Source organism: Microcebus murinus, chromosome 16 (genome assembly GCF_040939455.1).
Source record: "Microcebus murinus isolate Inina chromosome 16, M.murinus_Inina_mat1.0, whole genome shotgun sequence".
Classification (NCBI taxonomy): Eukaryota; Metazoa; Chordata; class Mammalia; order Primates; family Cheirogaleidae; genus Microcebus; species Microcebus murinus.
This window is the reverse complement of record NC_134119.1, coordinates 13,185,016-13,208,219: the sequence shown is the minus strand read 5'-3', so window position 1 is coordinate 13,208,219 and position 23,204 is coordinate 13,185,016. Positions and strand designations below refer to the sequence as shown.

The window sequence follows — 23,204 nt, the reverse complement described above, 5'->3', positions numbered from 1 at the left end:
TCTTTCTGCTTCTCTTCTGTAAACAAGGACGTTGGTTTTTTCCCTTTTAGGAGTAGTCATCATTTAAATGACACAAAATAAATGAGCTTCTCCATGTGTCCTTCCAGTCCGGAGAGCTTGTGTCTTAGAACGCAACAACGTAGTATTTGAAAGGAGCCAATGGCTTGATGGGCCGTGCCACAGCGCACAGAGTCTGTGCCCAAACTCGCGATCCCAGCGAGCTGCACACAGACACATGCCTGGAAACAGCTCGCAATCCGAGGAGCAGGACACGTGGGAGACGGCAGCCCCCAGGCCCAGTCTCCATTCTGCTGTGTGGCAGACAGGCTAAGTGACCGTCCCTTCCCTCCAACATCAAAACATTCTTTTTGTTGTTGGGGTGGGTTGTTTTTTTTTTTTTTAAATGGTTTTCTTTTTTTTTTTTTTATAAGTTAAAGTCAATACAAATATAAAAGGGGGAAGGTCCTCTAGGTTTAGTGACATCCACAAATTATACACTATTTACATCGCAAGCACAGAGCTTGTGCGTGGCGGACAGTCCCGGGTGGGGCGAATGCGGGCGTCCTGTAGTGTGGGCTGCCCTCGTGCCGGGCGCGGGCCAAGTCTGAACGCTCAGAAGTCTCGAGTCTGAAGGCGGCTGTTCTCCTGGCTTTGCTGTCGCTTATTTTCCTGGTGTCTGAGTGTCCTCCCCGTAGGGTAGGTAGTGTGGGTCACACTTTGCCCCTAGTCCCAGAAGGTGTCCAGCCGAGACTCTTTCGGCATGAGACTCTTGGTACTGCTGGTGCTGTGCTCGGAACGTGCCGATCCTCGCTTCTCCTCGCCGCTGCTCCAGCTGGATTTGCTACTCCGGGAATGGTCTGGGGAAGAAAGCCAACACGGTTAGCAGCCCCCCCGCCTGCGCCTACAACACCACCCTGCAATGTGATCCGCACCTGCCACCTGGGAAGCCACCCTCCCCTCCCCGCCCTGCACACAGCGCTAACAGCTAAAATGCTGCCACCACTGACTGCCCTAAACCTGTGGGTGTGGAGAATACACAGGCAGAACTTATTTTTTAGGAGTCAACAACAGCTGGTTGGAAAAACAGTAGGGCGTCATGCTCACAGAGAATGAAGATTAGTGGGAAAGGTACTAAATTGCCAAGGAAGGCATTTCTTGTGCCACACCTGGAACCGTGTACCCTTGTCACACGACTGAATGACACCAAGCACCCCATGCACCCTGCGTCCAACCTCGGCCACTGGAGAGAGGCACCAAAATTTGGCATGCAATCTATCTACGTTAACGGGATTTCTTTTATCGATTGGTAGGCAACTTGAAAAACGGACTTATAACCAAACCACACGTGTCCACCCACGGGAGAGGATCATGAAAGAGAAGAACAGTTAAGTCTCCCTGGGAACAGGGCCCCGCTGCTGGCTCCCAGTAAGGACAAGCTTAAGGGTCACTGAAGGATGCGGAACCAGAGTAAGACCTAGGATGGCTTCGAGGACATACGTACAAGGAGCTTAGCAGCGACTGAGTAAGAAACGAGAAAGGAGAAGGAAGAGCCCAGCGAGGTGTCTGTTAAGAGCACTTTATCCAACAGTCCAGGTCTGCAGGCTCCGCCAACGGCTGACATGAGAAACCCGTCAGCCAACCACCAAGATCCCATCCTGTCTCGGATCGTTTACCAAGTTCAGACAGATTGGGACAGAATTTCTGGTTTTAATTTCTTGAGGTGGTGCAATACTGTTTGCTTGTAAGAAGCCGAGTGCCAAGCTCAGAGACGGAACTGGGGTGGGCGAGGAGGGGAGCGTACTCTTGCCTAGGGGGGGGGGGGCTGCCCTGCTCACTGCCTGCTAAAAATGGCACCTGCGGGTTTCATCATGACTTCTATTTCTGGAAGGTACGTGAGGAAGAGAACGACAAAGATCTCCAGAGGCACGTGTTTACTCGGGAGAGAACTCGTTTTAGTCCCTTGCATCCGTGACCCAAAGGGGGCACTATAATGGCGGGGAGAGCTGGGGACAAGGGCTGAGTCCTCTCGACAGTACCGAATCCACCTCTCCTTGGGCCTTCTTCCCTGACCTGCCGTGCCTACGCTTCTAGTTCTTTCGGAAAGTGTTTGGGAAGAGATGAGGTTGGTCATCACCATACATGAGAGAATCCTACGGTGATGTCGTCAAACCACATCAAATCCTTGCAGCTCGGGTGAGGGCAGAGACGAGCTGGGGGTACCAGAAGAAAAGGGGAGCAGGGTGCAGCCCAGGACCGTGTCTCTACCACAGAGCCAGGCTAGCCCGTGAGGGGTCTGCAGGGCCAAGCTCCGCACACAGACAGGACACAGGGCACTGGCTGATGGGGCAGTCACAGCAGGAGGGGACTGGTGTTAATCTAGGACCCTTTACAGAAAGAGAGAGGAAGATCCCCCTCAGGAAGCCAAACCATGTGCTTTCTCTCATTTCCTAGTGCGGTTTGCGATGGACACCAGAGGCACAGCTAAGAAGAACGCTGCAAAGCAAAGTAAGACCCATCACTCAAAAGAACAGTCGAGGACACACCCACAAAGAAACACACACACAGACACACACAGAACAAGCCTCTGCATGCCAGGAATCGCTCCCTGGCAGCTTCCGGGAGACAGGGTCATACTTACACTTCTGGGCTGGGTAGTTGGGGTGCGGCTGGTGGTCTGTGGTGGTTGGGGCATAGGCAGGTTGCTTGTCACACCTTTTGCTAACTGAAGAAATAGCACAGGCAGCCTCAGAGTCTGTCAGAGGGCTCGGATTCCGCACAACCCCAAGCGCTCACTACTCTGGTGCATCCTCAACAGGCTGCTCTGATTAGAACCGGCGGCTCCTTCCTTCACGTCACCATTCTCCAGCTCAACGCACTCGCGGGAGACTAGGACTCTTTATAAAGGCGTATCAAACCACGGACAGGGTCACTGGACACGGCACAGCGTTACAGGCAGGAAATAAGGTATACAGTGACATAAAAGCAACTCAGCACTTTGTAAGCCACAGATTCTCAGGATTTTGAAAGCAAACTTCTCAGAACCACTAGCTCTGCCAATTGCCAGATTTGACCCGGAAAAACAGAGGCAGACACTGGGAGCACAAGGTTTCCAGAGGGTTCAGGGTGAGGAATGACACATCATCTACTTCCAAGGGTGGCAACAGAATAGGGAGGAAAGGGTGGAAGAGATACTTCTGGTGAGGAGGACTAAGGAAAGGGCTAAACAGGGCAGCAAGTAAACAGCAGCCTAAATCCTCAGTGACAATGGTAGAATACCAACAAACCACACCCAAAATCGAACCATAAAAAAACAGTGTCACAAAAGGAGTTTCCATAAAATAATTGATATGGTGAGAAGTTTGATAGGAAAAAAAATCAAAAATAAGATAAAGGAAAAGAGAAACTCCAGGAAGAAAGCAAGGCTGTCCAAGAATGGAAATGTCATCGCAGTACACTATGTGACTCCGCCACGAATGCTGTGGTCGTCACAGCGTAAATGAGGACTGTTGCCTTTCGAGTTTTTAAGCTCGGCTGACAGACAAGAGTGAGGCTTAACTGGTCACAGAACAGGATGCACGTGCTCTCAACTTTAATAATGGGAACGTCACAGCAGGTGGAAAGCCTGGACATGGCAGGGGTAGGAGAGGGGAAGGAGGAGATCGGCTGCCACGAGAGGGGTCAAGAGACACCGTCTCTTGACAGCAGATAGAACAAGAACTAAGGATGAGGTGAGTGTTTCATTTGACTAAGGTAACCCACACAGCACATGAAACAGCAGCCTGAGCAGTCTGGGAGGAGGAAAAGAGAAGTTCCGTGTGGCCTCCCCTCTCATCTTTTAAAGGTGGAAGTCAACAAGTAATGTCTAAAGTCAAGAAATAGAGGAACAAAAAAGGCGTATTATTTATAAACCAGGAGGTAAGACCAGAAGGACCAGAAACAGCAGTAGAAACGGGACTTGGAAGAGGTTTCCTCTGCATTATCTTCTGTAACTACATGGGTGCATTCATTGCTTTAGTGAAAATCTTAACATGAACAGACACACAGGCGGGGCTGTGCCCACGCCGAGGAGGCGTGCCCCACTGCAACTTTCTCCCTCCAGCTCACTCCCGGCTGACCACTCTACCAGATGCGCGTCAGCAGCTCGGAAAGCTCCATGGGTTCACAGGCCACTTCCCTCCGCCATGTGCCAGCAGCACCGTCACAGAAAGCAAGTGCTGGCCGGGCGCAGTGGCTCACGCCTGTAATCCTAGCACTCTGGAGGGCCGAGGCAGGCGGATCGCTCAAGGTCAGGAGTTTGAAACCAGCCTGAGCAAGAGTGAGAGCCCTGTCTCTACTATAAATAGAAAGAAATTAATTGGCCAACTAATATATATAGAAAATATTAGCTGGACAAGGTGGCACATGCCTGTAGTCCCAGCTACTCGGGAGGCTGAGGCAGGAGGATGGCTTGAGCCCAGGAGTTTGAGGTTGCTGTGAGGTAGGCTGACGCTACAGCACTCACTCTAGCCTGGGCAACAAAGTGAGACCCTGTCTCAAATAAAAAAAAGCAAGCAAGTGCTGGCAGCGTGAAGCCAGATAATCAGAGGGGGACTGAACATCAGTGGGCCTTCCTGCTTTGACACAGCCATCAGCGCACGCTGCTTTGGGGAAAAAAAAAAACGGAAAACCACAAAGCCCTAAGAGTGCACGCCACACAAGCCCTGTGGATGGGCCCCACCCACTTAATTCTTGGCTCCGACAATCACCCACTCAGTTACCGGGGCGTCGGAGTCAACTTCTCTGGGCCCCGACTTCCTCATAGCACAGTGGAAACGGATAGACATGACTATCTATGTGAGTCGGAGCTTCCCGCTCTCCAGAAAGCGCGCTCCTGACTCCCTTCGAGGCTCCGTGAAGACAGGAGCTCACCGAAACCCCTCATCCTCCTCCTGCGGCTCCTCCTCCCTCGCCCACCCCACCTGCACGTCACCAGCACTCCTGAGGTTTCCTGCCTCCTCTCCGTCTGATCCCTCCTTTCCACTCCCCCAGACCCCAGCGGGCTTTAGGTCAACAGCGGGCACGTTACGGCCACCCCAGTGCCTGCTTCTGCAACTCCAGGGTCACTGGCACACGCTTATTTACGTGTCATCCGTGTCTGCTGTCGTGCCACAACGGCAGAGTGAGCGTCTGTGGCAGAGACCACGCGGCCTGCAAAGCCCGAAACATTTGCAGTCAGCGCCTCTACAAAGCAAGCTTGACACCCGGGCACAGTGACTCAGGCCTGAAATCCTAGCACTTGGGGAGGCCGAGGCGGGAGGATCTCCTGAGGCCAGGAGTTGAAGACCAGCCTGAGCAAGAGTAAAACCTTGTCTCTACAGAAAACAGGAAAATGAGCCAGGCAAGGAGCCGCCTATAGTCCCAGCTACTAGGGAGGCTGAGGCAGGAGGATCACTTGAGCCCAGGGAGTTTGAGGTTGCTGTGAGCTAGGCTGATGTCAGTGCACTGTAGCCCGGGTGACAGAGCAAGACCCTGTCTCAAAAAAATTTTTTTAATTAAAAAAAATAAGAAGTTTGCCAACCCCTGGACTAGGTAATACCTTACCCACCTCAGAAATGGAACAAGATGAAGGGCATTATACGCAACCTTAAAATTTGTGCCCCCATAATATGCTGAAATAAAAAAAAAAAAACAGGCCGGGCGCTGTGGCTCACGCTTGTAATCCTAGCTCTTGGGAGGCCGAGGCGGGCGGATTGCTCAAGGTCAGGAGTTCAAAACCAGCCTGAGCAAGAGCGAGACCCCGTCTCTACTATAAATAGAAAGAAATTAATTGGCCAACTGATATATATATAAAAAATTAGCCGGGCATGGTGGCGCATGCCTGTAGTCCCAGCTACTCGGGAGGCTGAGGCAGAAGGATCACTGGAGCCCAGGAGTTTGAGGTTGCTGTGAGCTAGGCTGATGCCACGGCACTCACTCTAGCCTGGGCAACAAAGCGAGACTCTGTCTCAAAAAAAAAAAAAAAAAAAAACAGAAATGGAACAGGACGAATCTCCCAACTGCCTTCCTGCACGCAACACTCCTTGTTCCAACAGGCTCCTCTTAGATCACTAACACCGTGGCATTATAAATCATCCCAAATGCCACGTCAGTCAAACCACTTTGTGGCTGCAAAGCATCAACACCCCGTTGTCTAGAACGGCGGCCTTCCTCATGCCGCCGTTGCAAGTCTGACACATCCACAGTCCTCCTACACACTGCTTAGTTCGTATTTTTAATTTTATTTGCTTCACTCAAGTAAATAAAGAACTTTTCATTATCACCACCAAGAAGTACTAAATAGGAAAAATCAACAAAACCTGCTGTAAGTTGCAGGCAAACTAGACAGACGGACATTAATGAAAACCCAATCGTACCGTTACATCTAGGGCGGCAGCAGGCGGCTAAAATCTAAGGTCTGCTCTGTCTCTGTTAAAAGGAGAAGTGGAAAATACGAGAGATGCTGAAGACATCTCAGCACTAAGCTGAGCCTGTTCTCAGAGACTTAATCTGAGGACTGAAGGGAAAGTGAAAAACAGGTTGCTTTTCCAATAGGTGGCTCAATCGTATATAAAGCCAAGTTCCTGTCTCCCTCTAGTCAACGCCGCCTACTCCAAATCCACCACCTCCAAGGCCTACCCCCACCCCTCGGGAACCTTCCCCAGCCGCCCGGCCATGGACATCACTTCCTCCCCACACTCAACATACAGAGATGAAGTCAAACTTTTGATGTTCAGCTTAAGAGGATCACGTGGCAGAGACCCTGGTGCGGCAGTGCCAGGCAAGGACCTTAAACAAAGCAGAACTGTCCTCCACATGGAAGGCACCCTCTGAACCCTTCTGGAATGATCCAAAACTGGTTTAGGAGCGTGCAGGAAGAAGATCCCTGCAGGGGATCCAGGAAAGGAAGACAGCTCAAAACCCACAGAAGAGCAACTCTAGAAGTCTCAGGAAATTCCCCCAATCAGCCTGACAAGTTCCTCCCCAAAAGGACAGGACTGCAAAAAGAGACTGTGCACTAAACATTCTCGTTTCCCGAAGGCTCGGGCGCGCATCCGCAAGTACAGGCGTGGGGGCCTCAGAACAGCTCCACACGGCTGCGTTTTCCGTGCTCACTTCTCCTGGAGCCAAGGGCTGCCCGGCGCCAACACGCGTGTTCCCCCAGCCCCGGGCGGCGACAGAGCCCTCTGTCCGAGTGAAGGGGTGTGCGGATCCCCAACAAACACGACAGATACGCGTAAACACCCATCAGGGCGAAGCGTGCTTCAGAGGTGACTTGCCCCGAGACACCCTCACCCCACTGGCCCACCCAAGGGACCCAGGATCCGCGCAGTTCGAAAACCACTGCCTCAAACCCCTCCAGGTGTCCCTGCCCAAACCGCTCCCCTTCTGCCCGTGTGGCCTGGGAACGCGCTTGCCCAGCAGGGGGCCACATACCAGAGCCTTGGCTGGAGCCCGAGAGCATGGAGGAGGGCGTCTCTCTGGAGCCAGAAAGGTCAAGCGTCTAGAAACAAAAAGGAAAGACGGGGACTCAGGGAAACCCCGGCAGCCGTGCTGTGCTCGAGGCTGCTCCCAAGGCAGCTCAGTGCGCAGCGAGTTGCCACTGCTGTCTCCCAGACGGAACAGGCTAGAACCGGGGTGGGCCCTTACCCAACCGTAGAACGTTCATCTTCCAAACCCCACTCGCTAACCTACCCCATCCCCCAGATTTCTGCCGTATCCAAGAAGGAAGTATATTACCTCTAAATTGTGTCAATTCAACCTTGTTTCACGTCAGCCTCTGACTAGGCAATGCTATCAGTGAAATTAAAGCTTTTTAACGGATAGTCTAATGATTTATTTTTTCCTGATACACACTTAAATCAATGCACAATGACTAAAAATGAGAGACTATCCATGTGCCCCCTAAAATAATCTTTGTAAGCGATTAATGCCACATATACCACACTGGGAAACAAAGGGGGTGCAAAGCTTCATGGTCCAATATGGCTGCCAGTGGCCACGTGTGGCTACTTAAGTCTAATTAAAAGTAAGTAAGAGTTAAAAATCAGTCCTTGGTCACACTAGCCACATTTCAAGTGCTCAAAAGCTACATGTGGGTAGCGGCTACCACATTGGACAGAGGAGACACAGAACCTTTCCATCATCGCAGAAAGTTCTACTAGGCAACACCGGTCTAAACTTGGAGGGACTGTGGTGTAGACGCCATGTCCCCCACTGCCAACTCCAGCTCCATGTTCCCGCATGCCCACTGCAGATTCTGGTAAACGTGGGGGAAAGTGCCCCAGTGAGAAGCTGTCGTCCCTAGCAGACAAACCTCCCACGACATGGAGCCCCCAGGGTGGCAGTCATGGGGAAGGGTCCTCAGTCTCTGCTTGGCACAAAGGGTTGGCGTCACCGGCCAAAGGTGTGGGGGATCCTCACCGAGCCACTGTCCTTGCTTTTCTCAGCCGACGTCTCCTTCTCTTTCGAGGCGCTGGCCGTTTCCGAAGGCGCAGACTGGGTGCCAGAGGAGCTGCCCTGGGAAGACTTGTTCGCCGTTTCCGTGTTCACCTCGGTATCCGCTTCCTGCTGAGGGGCGGTCGCTGGAGACGAAGGGGAAGGAGCCCCACGTCAGCCCAGTGTGGAGGTTTCAGGACCTGCGGGGGGACCCGTCCCACACCCCAAGGCGCCCACGGCTCAGCAGCAACTCTGACCCAGCCAGGATCCGTTGAGGAGGCGGCGGTGGCTCAGCCCCACCCAGGCCCAAAGTGGCCAGATCCCCAGAGTGTTCCAGAAGCTGGAATTCCAAATTTTATGTGAAAATGTTGGTTTCTCTAAAGGTTAGCAATTCAAGTTCTATTAAATCATTTCTGGAGATGAGAGTACGTTCTCCAAACAAATGAAGTCCATCAACAAAAGCAATCTGGAATGGCCGATTTAAAATCACTCTATCTCATAATTTCTAGATGTGAACCTATTTCAGCCCCAGGGACTTCCTCCTCTGAGGCAGGGCGGGGAAATCCAACGTGCTGTGGGAGCCACCGAGCCCCTGGAGATGACAGAAACTTGGACAAACAGAAAAACAGGGTGTTCGTGAAGAATTTCAGAACAAAGAATGTAATTATGCCACGAAGAAAGAAGAGCTGAAGGACACTTTGGCCAGGAACAGCAAAAGGCTGATCAGACACATTCCAGAACTCAGGCAAAACACAAGCGGAATTTAACTCCACAGTAAGAGATTTAAAGTCTCTATAAAGAAGACATCTCCCCCTAAAGAAAGTTAAAGAACATGGCAACGTATGCTTCAATATCACCTTTTTTTAAAAAAAATAGCAAGATAACAAGATTTGTCTAGAGCAGGAATGGGCAAGCTAGTGCCCGCTGTCTTTGTAAATAAAGTTTTATTGGCACACAGCCATGTCCACCCATTTACATATTATCTATGACTGTTTCTGCACTATAACAGCAGAGCTGAGTAGTTGTGACAAAGACCACATGGTCCACAAAGCCTGAAATATTTATTCCGGCCTTTCACAGAAAAGGTTTGCCAACCCCTGGTCTAAAGCTTCTCATACTTGCGTCGTTCATACATCACCTTCGAAAGTTTTGCCAATCCACAGACATACTACCTTGTCGTATTATCTAACACTTTAAAATTCTTTAAACTGGAGACTTAATTCTAATCATATAAAGGAAGTATCATATGCCACAAACAAAAGCTGACTGTGAAGATTAACTTCTAACGTATTATTGATAAATACTAACTAGATAGTGCTTCCCGCTGGGGTCTGCCCACTCTGTTATAGAGGGAGATTATAAATATTCTGGCAATGTCAGTAATACTTTTTCCCTAACAAAAAGATTGGTAATCTGTACTATTTAAAGCCATGAGTCTATCATTCTTTGTTTTCTTTTGGGAGGGGGGGGGATGAAGGAGGACAGGGGAGATTTTCCTGTGTGTTGTGGGATGTTTAAGAGCATCCCTGGCCTAAGAGATCAAAGGTTATGCAAAGAAGATCAGAGGCTCAAACTTAACCCATGCCTTGTGTCTCAGCTACATGTCTGCACAGCCGTGTGTCTGCACCCTGCTCGCTTGTGCATAAGAGACAACACAGTTGTTTGCAAGAGTGGCCAGGGGCCAGGCAAGCCACCCTTGCTGCATCAGCCCTGAGGACAGCACTCGGGGTGTTACCTGACTGGGTGCAGGACTTCATGTGCTCAGGCCAGTGGGCCTGCTGGCAGGGGTAGTCGCAGTAGCTGGTGTTCCAGCAGCAGTAAAAGATGGCCTCCTTCTTGCAGTTGGCGCACCACTGCTTCTTCTTGGTCTCGTCCACCGCCTGCTGCTTCTCCAGCTCCAGCTGCTTCTTCACCTCGGCGATGAGCCGGTCCCGCTCCTGCTCCAGGCTCTGCCGCATCTCCGCCATGGTCAGCTCTGCGGGAGGGGACACTGCTGCATCACCTGACGCAGGCCAGGCCGCAGGGCGCTTCACGCCCCAGATTCAGGCAGACGCGAGTGAGCTCCAGCCTCGAGAAGCCCGGCCGTGTGACCCTGGGCAAGTGCCCGAGCCCATGTCTTCATCTGTGAACGGGGCACCGCCACTCACAGCGACCAGATGGCGCTGCCGGTGATAACGTACGTGAGGGGCCCAGTGCGGACACAGCCCCACGGGGATTCCAAATCCAAGACCGCATTCTGGAAATTCCTCAAATAAACCCTTGAAACAACTGCCACCAAAACTCACTTTCAGTTTTATCACTGAAAAAATATATTTTAAAAAGCATAAGCATTTTTTTCCTATCAATCTAATACTTACATGGCATCTACTACATGTAAGTGCTGTTCTATATACTTTATAGATACTAAGTCGTGCAATCCTGGGAATGATCCTTTGGGGTAAGTACTACTGTTCTACCCCTTTCACATATAAGGAAACTAAGGCACAAGGCTAGTAAGTGAAGAACTGGGCCTAAGACTCAGAAGTGCTTAGGTCTTGTGGCTTTGGCTCAAACTACTATATAATAGGGCATTGTGGCTGATGATCATAGTAACAGGACAACTATCAAACGACTCAGTCTACCACGATTTCTCTCATTTTATTTCAAACAGTAAATCCATTTGCAATTCATTTGGGAGTGACCTGCATACTAAAATAAAACAAAAATAAGTGGTATCTTACTCCCGTCAAATATTCTTTGTGATACATTTTTAAAAAGAGAGAAACAGTAAAGAAAATTAACCCCTCGAAAAGAAGACAAGAAAGCACCTGTGGCCAAACAGAATCTTTCAGTCAATCTAATGACCTTGAACTAGAAGCCAACAAACCACAGCCAAATTCTGGCCAGCCCACATGTAATCTTTTCAAATGCACATGCAGCCCACAATTAAAAAGGGAAAGTTCTAACAAAAAATAAGATTCTCTGCCTTTATTAGAAAAACAAGCAACAGGAACAACGCCCATGGCATGGCAGCAAGGTACGGAACAAACTGCTCCTCTCTGGGTGGCCCCCTAAGGATTCACATCTGAAGGGTTCATGGGATTTAAACAGACCACTGGGGAGAGGGTAGTGATGCCTGGGCACCCCCCCCAACCCAGAGTTCCGCTGGCTTCCAGCATCCTGCCTGCTGCTACGTGAGGGTCTGAAGCAGGCGTCCTCAAACTACGGCCCGCGGGCCACATGCGGCCCGCCTAGGACATTTATCCGGCCCGCCGGGTGTTTTTGCTTCCACTGTCTGTCCTGCTCAGCAGCTGACTCGTCCCGGGCCCACAGTGCGCACTCTCCAACGGTCCGGGGGACAGTGAACTGGCCTGTTTAAACAGTCTGAGGACCTGTGGTCTGAAGCAACTGCTTCTGCCTTTGGGGAAAAAGCTTTAAGGAGTATCTACACAGCACGGCAGGCCCAAACACCAGTCAGCCTGAGCCACGGACCCACACGTATCTTTGTCCCCAGTGTGCAGCACGCAGGAAGCATCCAGACACTGTGACAGCGCCCGCCATTCAGTGCTTAACAGGGAGACCTGCAGCCAGAGTGGCCCGGACTGGAACCGTGGCTGTGTGACTCTGAACCGATTCCTTAACATGCCTGTGCCTCGGGTTCTTCACTCGAAAACTGGAGATATGACACATCCCTTTGCCATAAGGATTGTGTAAGAATTAGTTAATGTGTGGAAAATACGTAACCGTTGTATGGAAACGTATGGAAAAGTACGTAACGTAACACAGGAAAACTCTGTGCCTGCCGTTCCTGGCGGAGTCCGAGCTCAGTGAGTGGGCGCTGCTCCTGGCATGCTCCCTACGGAGTCCCCACTGCTGGCAGCTGGGAGACAGGCGAGGGGGCCTCCACCGACACCGCTTTTGTAGCTGACGTCTCGAGCATTCTGTGCTCTGCCCACAGGCCTACGGCCACTAGCCTGGCTTTAGCTCCGTTCACATCTGGGATGGAAGCCAGAGGGACAGAGAAGTTGACCCTTCCTCATCCCAGACCAGGTGGCCGGGCCTTACCCAAGTTGTGCTTCATCTCGGAGAGCTCCTGCTGGTGCAGCCACTGCAGCTTCTCGATCTCGATCCTCAGCCTGCGAATCTGCAACGGGGGAGAGGAACAGTCTTCAAAGGCTGTCCCCAGCCGGGCGCGGTAGCTCGCACCTGTAATCCTAGCACTCTGGGAGGTCAAGGCAGGAGGATGGCTCAAGGGCAGGAGTTCAAAACCGGCCTGAGCAAGAGCGAGATCCCGTCTCTACTAAAGACAGAAAGAAATTAATTGACCAACTAAAAATATATATAGAAAAAATTAGCCGTGCATGGTGGCGTATGCCTGTAATCCCAGCTACTTGAGAGGCTGAGGCAGAAGGATCACCTGAGCCCAGGAGTTTGAGGTTGCTGTGAGCGAGGCTGACGCCACGGCACTCACTCTAGCCTAGGCAACAAAAGTGAGACTCTGTCTCAAAAAAAAAAAAAAAAAAGTATTCATGTAACAAAAACATTTGTGCCCCCTTAATATTTTGAAATTAAAAAAAAAATCACTTTTTTAAAAATATTTATTTTTATTTTACTTTTTTTCAGATAGGGGTGTCACCCTGTCTCCCAGGCTGGAGCAGTGGTGCAATTGTAGCTTACTGCAGCCTCAGTACTCTAGCCCGGGCAACACAGTGAGACAAGACAAGACAGGAAAAAGAAAAGGAAAAGGAAAAGGAAAGAAAAGGCTGTCCTTGTGCCATTCCCACTGGCTGTCTGTCAGGGTCAGAGCATCATGTGGTTAACTGAGGACACAAGTGGCCTGACTGTGGCTGACCTGCCCACAGCCACAGGCCAGAGAGGTGGCCCTGGTGAGTTAACCCAATTCACAAGAAAAACTGGCTCAGGAAGCCAAGTACAAGCATCTTTTCTAAGAAATACTGGCACCAGCAAAAACCACTGAAAATGATGACAAGGACCAGACTTCCAAAGAAACAACATGTAAAAAGTTTTGACTAGGACTTTGGATGAAACTAAAGCAAATAAAGACAGTTGTATTTTACCCTGTATCTTAACAACAGTTAGGTGGTGGAGTCCATCATTAGTCACCTGAAGTCCAGAGTCTGACATTTCTAAAGCAAAGGCTACTCTCAGGGGGCCAGGTTCATTTCGGGGGAGGAAATTAACTAGACAGTGTCTAATTATCACAGAGGTTCTCAACTGGGGTGATTCTGCCCACCCCACCCCTCACGGTGACAACGTCTAGAGTAATTTCTGGTTGTCGCAATTGGGACGTGCTCTTGGTGTCTGGTGAGCAGAGGCCAGGGACACTGCAAACCGTCCCACAGGCACAGGACAGCCCCCACCTCGGAGAATCACACGGCGCAAGTCCCAACAGTGGTGAGGTTGAGAACCCTGGTCGATTCAACTGAAAAGTACATTTCACTGCAGAAACGTTATCTCCAATTGTGGGAGACTGCTTCTTACCTCTCTAAAATCCAAAAACTTACAGCGCACATCTGGACCCAAGGTTTCAGGTGAGACACTATGGACCCGTATTTTTAAACACACACCTTTTTTTTTTTTTTTTTTTTTTAAATAAATATGAGATAGAGTCTTGCTCTGTCACCCAGGCCGGAATACAGTGGCACAATGATAGCTCACTGCATCCTCAAACTCCTGGGGTCAAATGATCCTCCCACCTCAGCCTCCCGAGTAGCTGAGACTAAAGGAATGCACCGCCAAGCCTGGCTAATTTATTTTTTGTAGGGACAGGATCTTGCTATGTTGTCCAGGCTGGTCTTGAACTCCTGACCTCAAGCAATCCTCCTCCCTCTGCCTCCCAGAGTGCTAGGATTGTAGGAGTGAGCCACCACACCCCAGCCTTCACACACCAATTCTTAAAATGAACAAAAGAGAATGCAGGTTCCTCTAAAGCATTATTGTTCACTTCTTCTTTGATGTCCCCAGCACATTCATGGAGAGTTGTATTTGCAAAACTATTTAAGGGGATTCACTGACTTCTCTTGGGGCCTCTCTTAAATCTTTATAGTCACACTGTTTCTCTATTGAAGGAAGGAAGGCTTCCTTAAGATTTTCTCTTGAGCCAGGCGCAGTGGCTCACGCCTGTAATCCTAGCACTCTGGGAGGCCGAGGCGGGCAGATTGCTCGAGGTCAGGAGTTTGAAACCAGCCTGAGCAAGAGCAAGAGCCTGTCTCTACTATAAATAGAAAGAAATTAATTGGCCAACATATATATATATATATATATATATATATATATATATATAGAGAGAGAGAGAGAGAGAGAGAGAGAGAGAGAGAGAGAGAGACAGAGAGAGAAAGAGAGAGAGAGAGAGAGAGACAGAGAGAGACAGAGAGAGAGACAGAGAGAGACAGAGAGAGAGACAGAGAGAGAGAGACAGAGAGAAAATTAGCCAGGCATGGTGGCGCATGCCTGTAGTCCCAGCTACTTGGGAGGCTAAGGCAGGAGGATTGCTTGAGCCCAGGAGTCTGAGGTTGCTGTGAGCTAGGCTGACGCCACGGCACTCACTCTAGCCTGGGCAACAGAGTGAGACTTTGTCTCCAAAAAAAAAAATTTTCTCTTGAGAGCCAGCTTAACCCTGCCACCCCTTAACCCTCAACGCTGCCTCATCCTCAAACGTCAATGGCTTTGCATGGGAGTCCCAATTCTCCAACATCACCTTCAAGGACCCCACAAAACCCTGCCCCTTGTCATCTGACTGGGGACCGTTTGCATCCGGCCTACACTGCGCTTGCTGTACGCTGGGCAGCCCGCCCTCCACACCTTGGCAGTGATGAGCCTAAGGGGAAATTTCAGGGAGGGACGTTTCTACAAGGGGTCACTTCACAAGTGGACAGTTCAATGCTTTAACCACTTTCTTCTCTAGGCAATCACCTAATTATGGAGACTCCAAGACACAAATGCTTGGACAACAGGATCACTCTATTAAAAAGTCCAGACTGGGTATGGTGGCTCACACCTATAATCCTAGCACTCTGGGAGGCCAAGGCAGGAGGATCCTTTGAGCTCAGGAGTTCAAGACCAGCCTGAGCAAGAATAAGAACCCATCTCTACTAAAAATAGAAAAAATTAGCTGGGAGTGGTGGCATGCACCTGTAGTCCCAGCTACTCAGGAGGCTGAGGCAGGAGGATCGCCTGATCCCAGAAGTTTGAGGTTGCTGTGAGCTAAGCTGACGCCCTAGCACTCTAGCCCGGGCAACAGAGCAAGACTGTCTCAACTAGAAAAAAGAAAAAGTCCAAACTTAGGGAGAAGATTAAGGAGCCAATTTTCCATGAAGCAGAAAGAACTGGTTTCCAGTTTCACTCAGCTCTGGTTTGGGCTGTTTTATCGGAAGGGAATTAGTCACACGAAGCAGGGCACGTCCCCACAGTCCCACCATCCAGCTAAGTGAAGAAACACCCCCATCAACAACCACAAGCAGTGCAGCCAGCTTGGTGAGGGGAGTCAGGACCCAAGAGGGATTTCCAGAGAAGTTTCCTCACGGTGCCACATTTATAGCAGCCCGTAAAACACTCTTAGCAAATAAGGAATTCGTGTTGTCATCTCTGACCTCAGCTATTGTGCTTCCAGTAGTGTTTTTAGAGAGATCGTTGTATATCTCTGTCATCGTTCCTTTTATTGCGTCCATCATCTGCAAGACAAAAACAGAAACAATTCAGGCGATCACTGCCGGGAGGCTTCTCTGGGTGACAGTTATCTGAGCTCTGTCTGTATAAAGCAGTGGCTCCCCACCCAGGGCCGCCCGGTCCCTCACGAGACGCCGGGTATTGGGTATTTCTGGCTGTCATGACGTGTGCGGGGGAGGGGAGGAGGGGCTGCACTGGCGTCTAGCAGACCCCACAGTGCCCAGGACAGCCCCCGGGGCGAAGGACCACCCACCAGCCCAGCAGGTCACTCGTGCCGGGCTGAGAAACCCTGGTATAAACCAGGGCGGGATCACCCACAGATTCCTGTCTCACATTGCGGGAGGGGTTCACAACAGAAAGCCAGTCTCCAAACCCACAGGCTGCAGCCAGAGGAGCCAAATTCGGCCCCCAGATGTGTTTTGGATGGGCAGCACCTAGGTTTATGGAGATTATTATTTTGTTGCTGTTTTTTTAATTGTTTCCCCTTTAAAAAGCCACTGCTTTATTGTACATACTACACAACTCACACAGAGTGTACAGTTCAATGGCTTTTAATACATTCAGAGTTGTGTATCCATCACCACAATCAAAATATTTTCTGAAATCAACAAATTCCAGAACATTTTCATTACCCCCCCAAAAGAAAACCCTACTCCCTCTTAGTCCCGCCACCCCCAAATAGCCCCATTCCCCCCAGCCCCTGACAACCATCCATCTGCCTTCCATCTTTATAGGATGCGCTTCATCTGGACATTCCTACAAAAGAACTCAGAGTAGGAGGTCCTTTGTGTCTGGCTTCAAGGTGTGTCTGTGTCGTAGCGTGAGTCTGAGGGTCACCCCTTTCACAGTCCATTGTGTGGATACGGGTGGTTTGTCATTTTAGTGCCCTCAGTCGGGGCACGGCCTTTGCCGTTCATTTCCCATCTTCTTTTTCGTTCACCCTCTGACCCCAAAGGCTTCAGCAAGTTTATGAAATCAGCCAAGGCCCGTGCAGCAGGCACCCAGGCACCTGCCGACCCAGTGTGAGTGGGGGGCGAATTTCTCTTCTACCTCCCACCTGCCCACTGATCCCACCCTCATCAGGAGAAAGGGGAGGGGACAAGAGACCAGTGACATTTCAGTCCTGGCCTGACTGCAGCTGAGTCTCTCCTCTGCATTCCAGATGCTCCACTTACTGAGAAGGTGGGACATAGAGCACACTGATCTTCTGCTCCAGGCCTCAGTTTCCCCATGTAAAAACAAGAGATGACAACAGCGCGCCCTGGCAGGGCACGCACAGGATTGAGAAAACTGCATGAAGACCATGATTCAGTGCCCACCATAGAGACGGGCTTCATAAAGAAATACCTATTCCGGCCGGGCGCGGTGGCTCACACCTGAAACCCTAGCACTCTGGGAAGCCCAGGCAAGGAGGATCGCTCAAGGTCAGGAGTTTGAAACCAGCCTGAACAAGAGTGAGATCCCATCTCTACTAAAAATAGAAAAAAATTAACTGGCCAACTAATATATATAGAAAAAATTAGCCAGGCATGGTGGCGCATGCCTGTAGTCCCAAGCTACTTGGGAGGCTGAGGCAGGAGGATCGCTTGAGCCCAGGAGTTTGAGGTTGCTGTAAGCTAGGCTGATACCACCACACTCTAGCCAGGGCAACAGAGCGAGACTGTCTCAAAAAAAAAAAAAAAAAAAAAAAAAAAACCTATTCACCTTATTTTTACAGAAAAACAAACTAATACAAGCACGCAATTGCATAACTGCTGCCAACTCCCAAAACAGTAACCCCCAATTCACCCCAAAATGGGAGTAAATGAACAAAATATCTGCTGAGATTTCTGCTCCCAGCTTACTATGGGGCCCTCCCCAGGCCACTGCCAGCGAAAACAGCCCGTGTTTTCTGCAGCTCTGCAGTTGGCCATTCTGCACGGGCCTCCTCGCTCTCCTGCACCGACCACGTCTATTAAAAAAAAAAAAAAAAAGAAAAGAAACTGCTTTTACAAGAAAACCTTAGAAAGTGGATGAAATTCAATACACTACTAATGCAATGCTTACATTCCATTTTAAAGATATCATGCATTTGTGGACTGACTTTTACTCTTAACTTCCAAATATAGCCAAGAACTCAATGTTACTAAAAAGAGTACCCTTCTGCCAAAACACACAAATCTGGGTCTCCAGCTCCAGGTCACCCCGGAGACAGGAAAGTTCATCAGTTCCCAAAAAATGTCACCACGTTCATTTTTTTTTTTAATTGCAAAGAAAACATCTAACAGAAAGGTCATCCCTCAATTTTGCTGTAACAGTATAAAGGGGAGCTGGGCGTGTGGCTCACGCCTGTCGTGCCAGCTACTCGGGAGGCCGAGGCAGGAGGATCACTTAAGGCCAGGAGTTAGGACCAGCCTGGACAACACAGTGAGGCCTTGTCTCTAAAAAAAAAAAAAGTTTTGAAATAAAAAATGATAACAACAATAAAAACTTTTTTACAAAAGGAGTAAAGGGGCTGCAGAAGGTATTAAAATCGAAATGGCTGCAGGAGCTGAGAAAACTAGCCAGATCTCCCTGGCGGGCTTCAATTTTCCCATTCATAAACAAACAGCCTGGACCAAATCAATAGGGTGAAACAAGGGACAGTTGAAAGTAGAACAAGAGATCATTTAGACAATACCAGACATCTTTTTTTATAAGCAACTTTTAATAAAATTAATTATTTCTTTATTTCTTTTGAGGCAGGTTCTCGCTCTGTTGCCCGGGCTACAGCGGAGTGCTGTCATCATAGCTCACTGCGACCTCAAACTCCTAGAGCCAAGCACCCTCCTGGCATGGATTCCAAGTAGCTGGGACTACAGACATGTACCACCAAGCCCAGCTAATTTTTGTATTTTTTCCAAAGACAAGGTCTCGCTATGCTGCTCAAGCTAGTCTCAATCCATCCTCCCACTTCAGCCTCCCAAAGTGCTGGGATAATAGGCGTGAGCCACCATGCCCAGCCCAGACGCCTTCTTAAATCGGTAAGGGAAACGCTCCCACCTTTTAATTCTCTAATAATCCCACAGATCCCTTTAGCAAGAGAGTCTCAGTTTAGCCCTGCTGTTACGTCTTTAACAACCTCCTCTTTTCAGCAAAAGAAAAATAGACGTAGGCTTCAAACCCTGACAGGGAACAACAACAGTGTCTGGTAAGGTTAAACTTAATTTTCTTTAGGGTGTTTTTTTTTTAACTAATTTAAATAAAATAAATTTAAATTTAAACAAAAATACTACATGAATGCTAGGTCAGGTGATGAACAGGTAAAGCAAAAATCACAAGAGTGGCAAGTAACTGACGTCTAAATCCTTCCTGTTCTGAAACCTGGTTCATGCCTTTTCTTCCAAAGGCGGACAGATATGCTAAATGAGAACAAAGCTATCCCCAAGACGTAGGTTCTTATCTCTTCAGCCACACTGAATCTTAGGTTGAATTGCTTTATAAAGCCACGTGGCAACAGCCTGTGGGCACTGAACATCTGTGGTCATAGGCTTATTCTGAATTCACACACCAGCCAGAGCCAGGCGAAGAGCACACTCAGGCCCTGGCTGCCACCATTTAAATTCCAGCTCGGGCCGGGCACAGTGGCTCAGGCCTATAATTCTAGCACTTTGGGAGGCCGAGGTAGGAGGATCACTTGAGGCCAAGAGTCCAAGTCCAGCCTGAGCAGCATAAAGAGACTTCATTGCTACAAAAAAACAGAAAAATTAACCAGGCATGGTGGCATATGCCTGTGGTCCCAGCCACTCAGGAGGCTGAGGCAGGAGGATTGCTTGAGCCCAGGAGTTTGAGGCTGCAGCGAACTATGATCATGCCACTACACTCTAGCCCAGGCAACAGAGCAAGACCCTGTTTATATATTAAAAAATAAATCCTGGCTTGGCCATCACTGGCTGTGTGACTGTAGACAAGTTGTATAACCTCACTGGCTTCTGTTTTCTCATCTATAAAATTGGGATGATAGCAGTTACCTACTTTATCAACTTGTCATGAAGATTAAACAACACAGAAGAAATGCTCAGAACAGTGTCGAGCCCACAGTAAGCACTACTCAGACACACTGCCCTCTTAACCTCGTGGCCAGACTCACCCCAAAGCGGCACCCCACGATCCCAACCCCTGGTACTCGTGCCTTCAAGGAATTCCTTCCCTAGCGATTTGCTCCTACCCACGAAACACGGCAAAGGTAATGGGACGTCACTTTTGTGGTTAAGCAACGTCAAGAGCGTGACTTCCTTCTTGCCGTGAGCTCTTGTGAAGCAAGCCGCCACCTTGGAGAGGCCCACATGGCAAGGACCTGAGGACTCCGGCCAACGGTCCCAAGGCCACCCACGTAACCCCTGAAGTGGATCCTTTCCCAGTCAAGCCCCCGAGGGGACCCCTAGCCTCGCAGACACTGTGGTTGCAGCCTGCAGAGCTTCTGAAGCTGACAGCCCAGCCCAGCCGGGTCAAGACTCCTGACCCACAAGACTGTACCCCAACAATGTCTGTGCTGAGTTGCTACATTTTGTGGTAATTTGTCCCACAGCAATAGATACCAATTCTACCTAGGTAGAAGGAATAAAAAGGAAAATGACCAAAGTCACTGGTTAAAAGTAAAAAACATAAATATTTCTTCCACCATCCAGAATTTTAAAAGATTCTATGTAGTCTAAAGCAACTCTTTTATCCCGAGAGTTTAAGAATTCTAGAAATAACTATTCCCAACTCTTTTCATCCGTTCTCTCCATAAACTTGAATACTTTATTCATCAGTAAGTCATCAGTAATCTGCTCACTAGTAAAGAATTAGTTATTATTACCTACTTAGTAATTTACTAAATACTCTTAAGTAGATTGTTACTCATTTGCTATTATAAAGTCACTGCTAATAACAATCCCAATAAAGAGAGAGCCCAAGTACGTATTAAGCGCTTACTGTATGCCAGGCACTGGTCTAGGCCTTGGCAGTGAGCAAAAACAAAGTCCCTGCCCTCGTGGAGCCGCCACGCCAGTGGTTGTCATAACTACCGCGTGGTCCACTGCCATGCTATGCAGGACATCCCCGCAGAGCACCCCACATGACACTCAGGAGAAACGCAGGCTTTGTTTACATGGATTCGATCATAAAAAGCACTTGGCAAATTAAGAGGGGGAAAAAAGAACCTGTGTGGACAGGGTGCCCGTGAACTGACGTGCAGCAGGCAATCCTGCCTGACATGCCGCCGCCTAGAACATGGGTGCTGGGGGTAGGGGGGCAGGGGGTGGCGTCCACCAGTCCCCCAGTCAGCTTTCTTCCTGCAAAAATCCAAGTGTGGACATCCCGCCTTGCCAGTTTCACACTGAAGTCTCTATCACTCCCATTCCATTGCACTGGCTTCTAAATGCAAACCAAACCCTTGGTCAGCTGTCGGATGAAGGATCGGCAATTTGTTCTTGCACTTAAGGAAAATCTGTCCTTAATGAGTGACTTGAACTCTGAAGGCGAACTTTGGATAGCACGTCCATTTACATTTTATGTACTGACTTCAGAATCTAAACCCTTTTGGAGAGAGACGCTGCTCATACTACATTTCTCTGTTAAGACACAGCTTTAGACCCAAGTAAAACAATCTGGTCTTGGAGACACTCGGCAACAAAAAGGGTCCCTCCTAAATGCTCCCCAAAACCTGTGAGGCTATGGCCCAAATCGCTCCACCCCTCCCAAGCCGCTCCTCTGCACCCTGCCAGGCACCTGCCCGTCTCCACGGCCGCGCTCCTCCCACTCACTTTGCTAGTGTACTTGGCGATGTCGGCGGCAACGTCGGCGGAGGCAGTGGCGATGGGCAGGTCCGCGCTGATCGAAGACGCCAGGGTGCTCGTGGACCCCGAACTGGTGACCAGGGGCGACGACTGTGTGCTGGTCACCAGGGTGATGGTGGACGTGGAGGGGCTCTGCGTGATCTCCTTCTGCTGGACCGCTGCGAAAGCAAAGGACCCTGGTTACCCCACCGTCACGGGAGGGACCTGCCCCAGCACGAAGCTGAGGCGAGGAAGCGAAGCCCCCGATATACGCCCTGTGAGCTCTTCTGCTCGTAAGTGACAAAGACTCTCTCATCAACCAAGCTCCAGCCAGGCTCCTCACAGCCCTACCAGGCCCTAGCCTTGACCTATAAAGACTTGAACTAACACTAACACTTTCTAAGAGTCCCAAAGTCGCTTGCAGGATGCACCTCGCCCCCTTAAAACTCAGGACTGCCAAAAGAATTCAGTTCATTCCTGCCAATCCCTGAAGATAGGGACCCCATCGCCCAGTCTCTAGGGACGGTAGGAACCTAACTTCGTTAAGCACCCATTAGCAAACCCAGATGGGTTTCACAGGGACCAACCCTTCTTCTAGCTGTTTGCGATGTTCAACTTCCGCATGCTACTGACCCACCCACTCACCACCCCCCCTCCATCGTTCTCCCTTTAAAGCCCGGTGGCCTCCGTACAGATCAAGGTTGCTTTCGCAGGGCATGCCAGACTCTTCCCCTATTGCGATAGTATACTACTGGATAATATCTGCCCTTACTACTTTAACTAGTGGCACAATAGTGTACTACTGATTAAAGCCTGTCCTCACCACTGTTTTTTTTTTTGTTTTTTTTTTTTTTTTGAGACAGAGTCTCGCTTTGTTGCCCAGGCTAGAGTGAGTGTCCTGGCATCAGCCTAGCTCACGGTGACCTCAAACTCCTGGGCTCAAGCAATCCTCCTGCCTCAGCCTCCCGAGTAGCTGGAACTACAGGCATGCGCCACCATGCTCGGCTGATTTTTTCTATTTATATTAGTTGGCCAATTAATTTCTTTGTATTTATAGTAGAGACGGGGTCTCGCTCTTGCTCAGGCTGGTTTTGAACTCCTGACCTCGAGCGATCCACCCGCCTCGGCCTCCCAGAGTGCTAGGATTACAGGCGTGAGCCACCGCGCCCGGCCTGTCCTCACTACTTTAACTGTGCTTTACACTTTGACATCAGACAATCCCGTCCTGGAGTACCTGGGAAGGCTCTCGTGCTTATGCAGTATGCACACCGAACGACAGAGGTGATAATCCCAATCTCACAGATCCTA

At 49.7% G+C, this 23,204-nt stretch overlaps 1 protein-coding gene across 26 annotated transcripts in view; it reads right to left on the bottom strand.

Annotated features, from left to right (window-relative positions):
- Window positions 1-407: 407 nt before the first annotated feature.
- The window catches only part of ZMYND8 (zinc finger MYND-type containing 8), a 141,950-nt gene continuing 119,153 nt past the window's right edge, over window positions 408-23,204 (bottom strand). For 18 of the 26 annotated variants that reach the window (XM_076010892.1, XM_012742934.3, XM_012742949.3 and 15 more), the window contains 8 exons: window positions 21,885-22,075; window positions 16,044-16,124; window positions 12,499-12,577; window positions 10,190-10,429; window positions 8,440-8,600; window positions 7,453-7,519; window positions 2,639-2,722; window positions 408-857 (listed from right to left, as the gene is read on the bottom strand). In XM_076010892.1, coding sequence (XP_075867007.1) covers window positions 724-857; window positions 2,639-2,722; window positions 7,453-7,519; window positions 8,440-8,600; window positions 10,190-10,429; window positions 12,499-12,577; window positions 16,044-16,124; window positions 21,885-22,075 — 1,037 coding nt within the window. In that variant the 3' untranslated portion in view covers window positions 408-723. The remainder of the gene's footprint in view (window positions 858-2,638; window positions 2,723-7,452; window positions 7,520-8,439; window positions 8,601-10,189; window positions 10,430-12,498; window positions 12,578-16,043; window positions 16,125-21,884; window positions 22,076-23,204) is intronic. The other 8 variants (XM_012742957.3, XM_012742951.3, XM_012742960.2 and 5 more) reach the window with 1 other exon arrangement.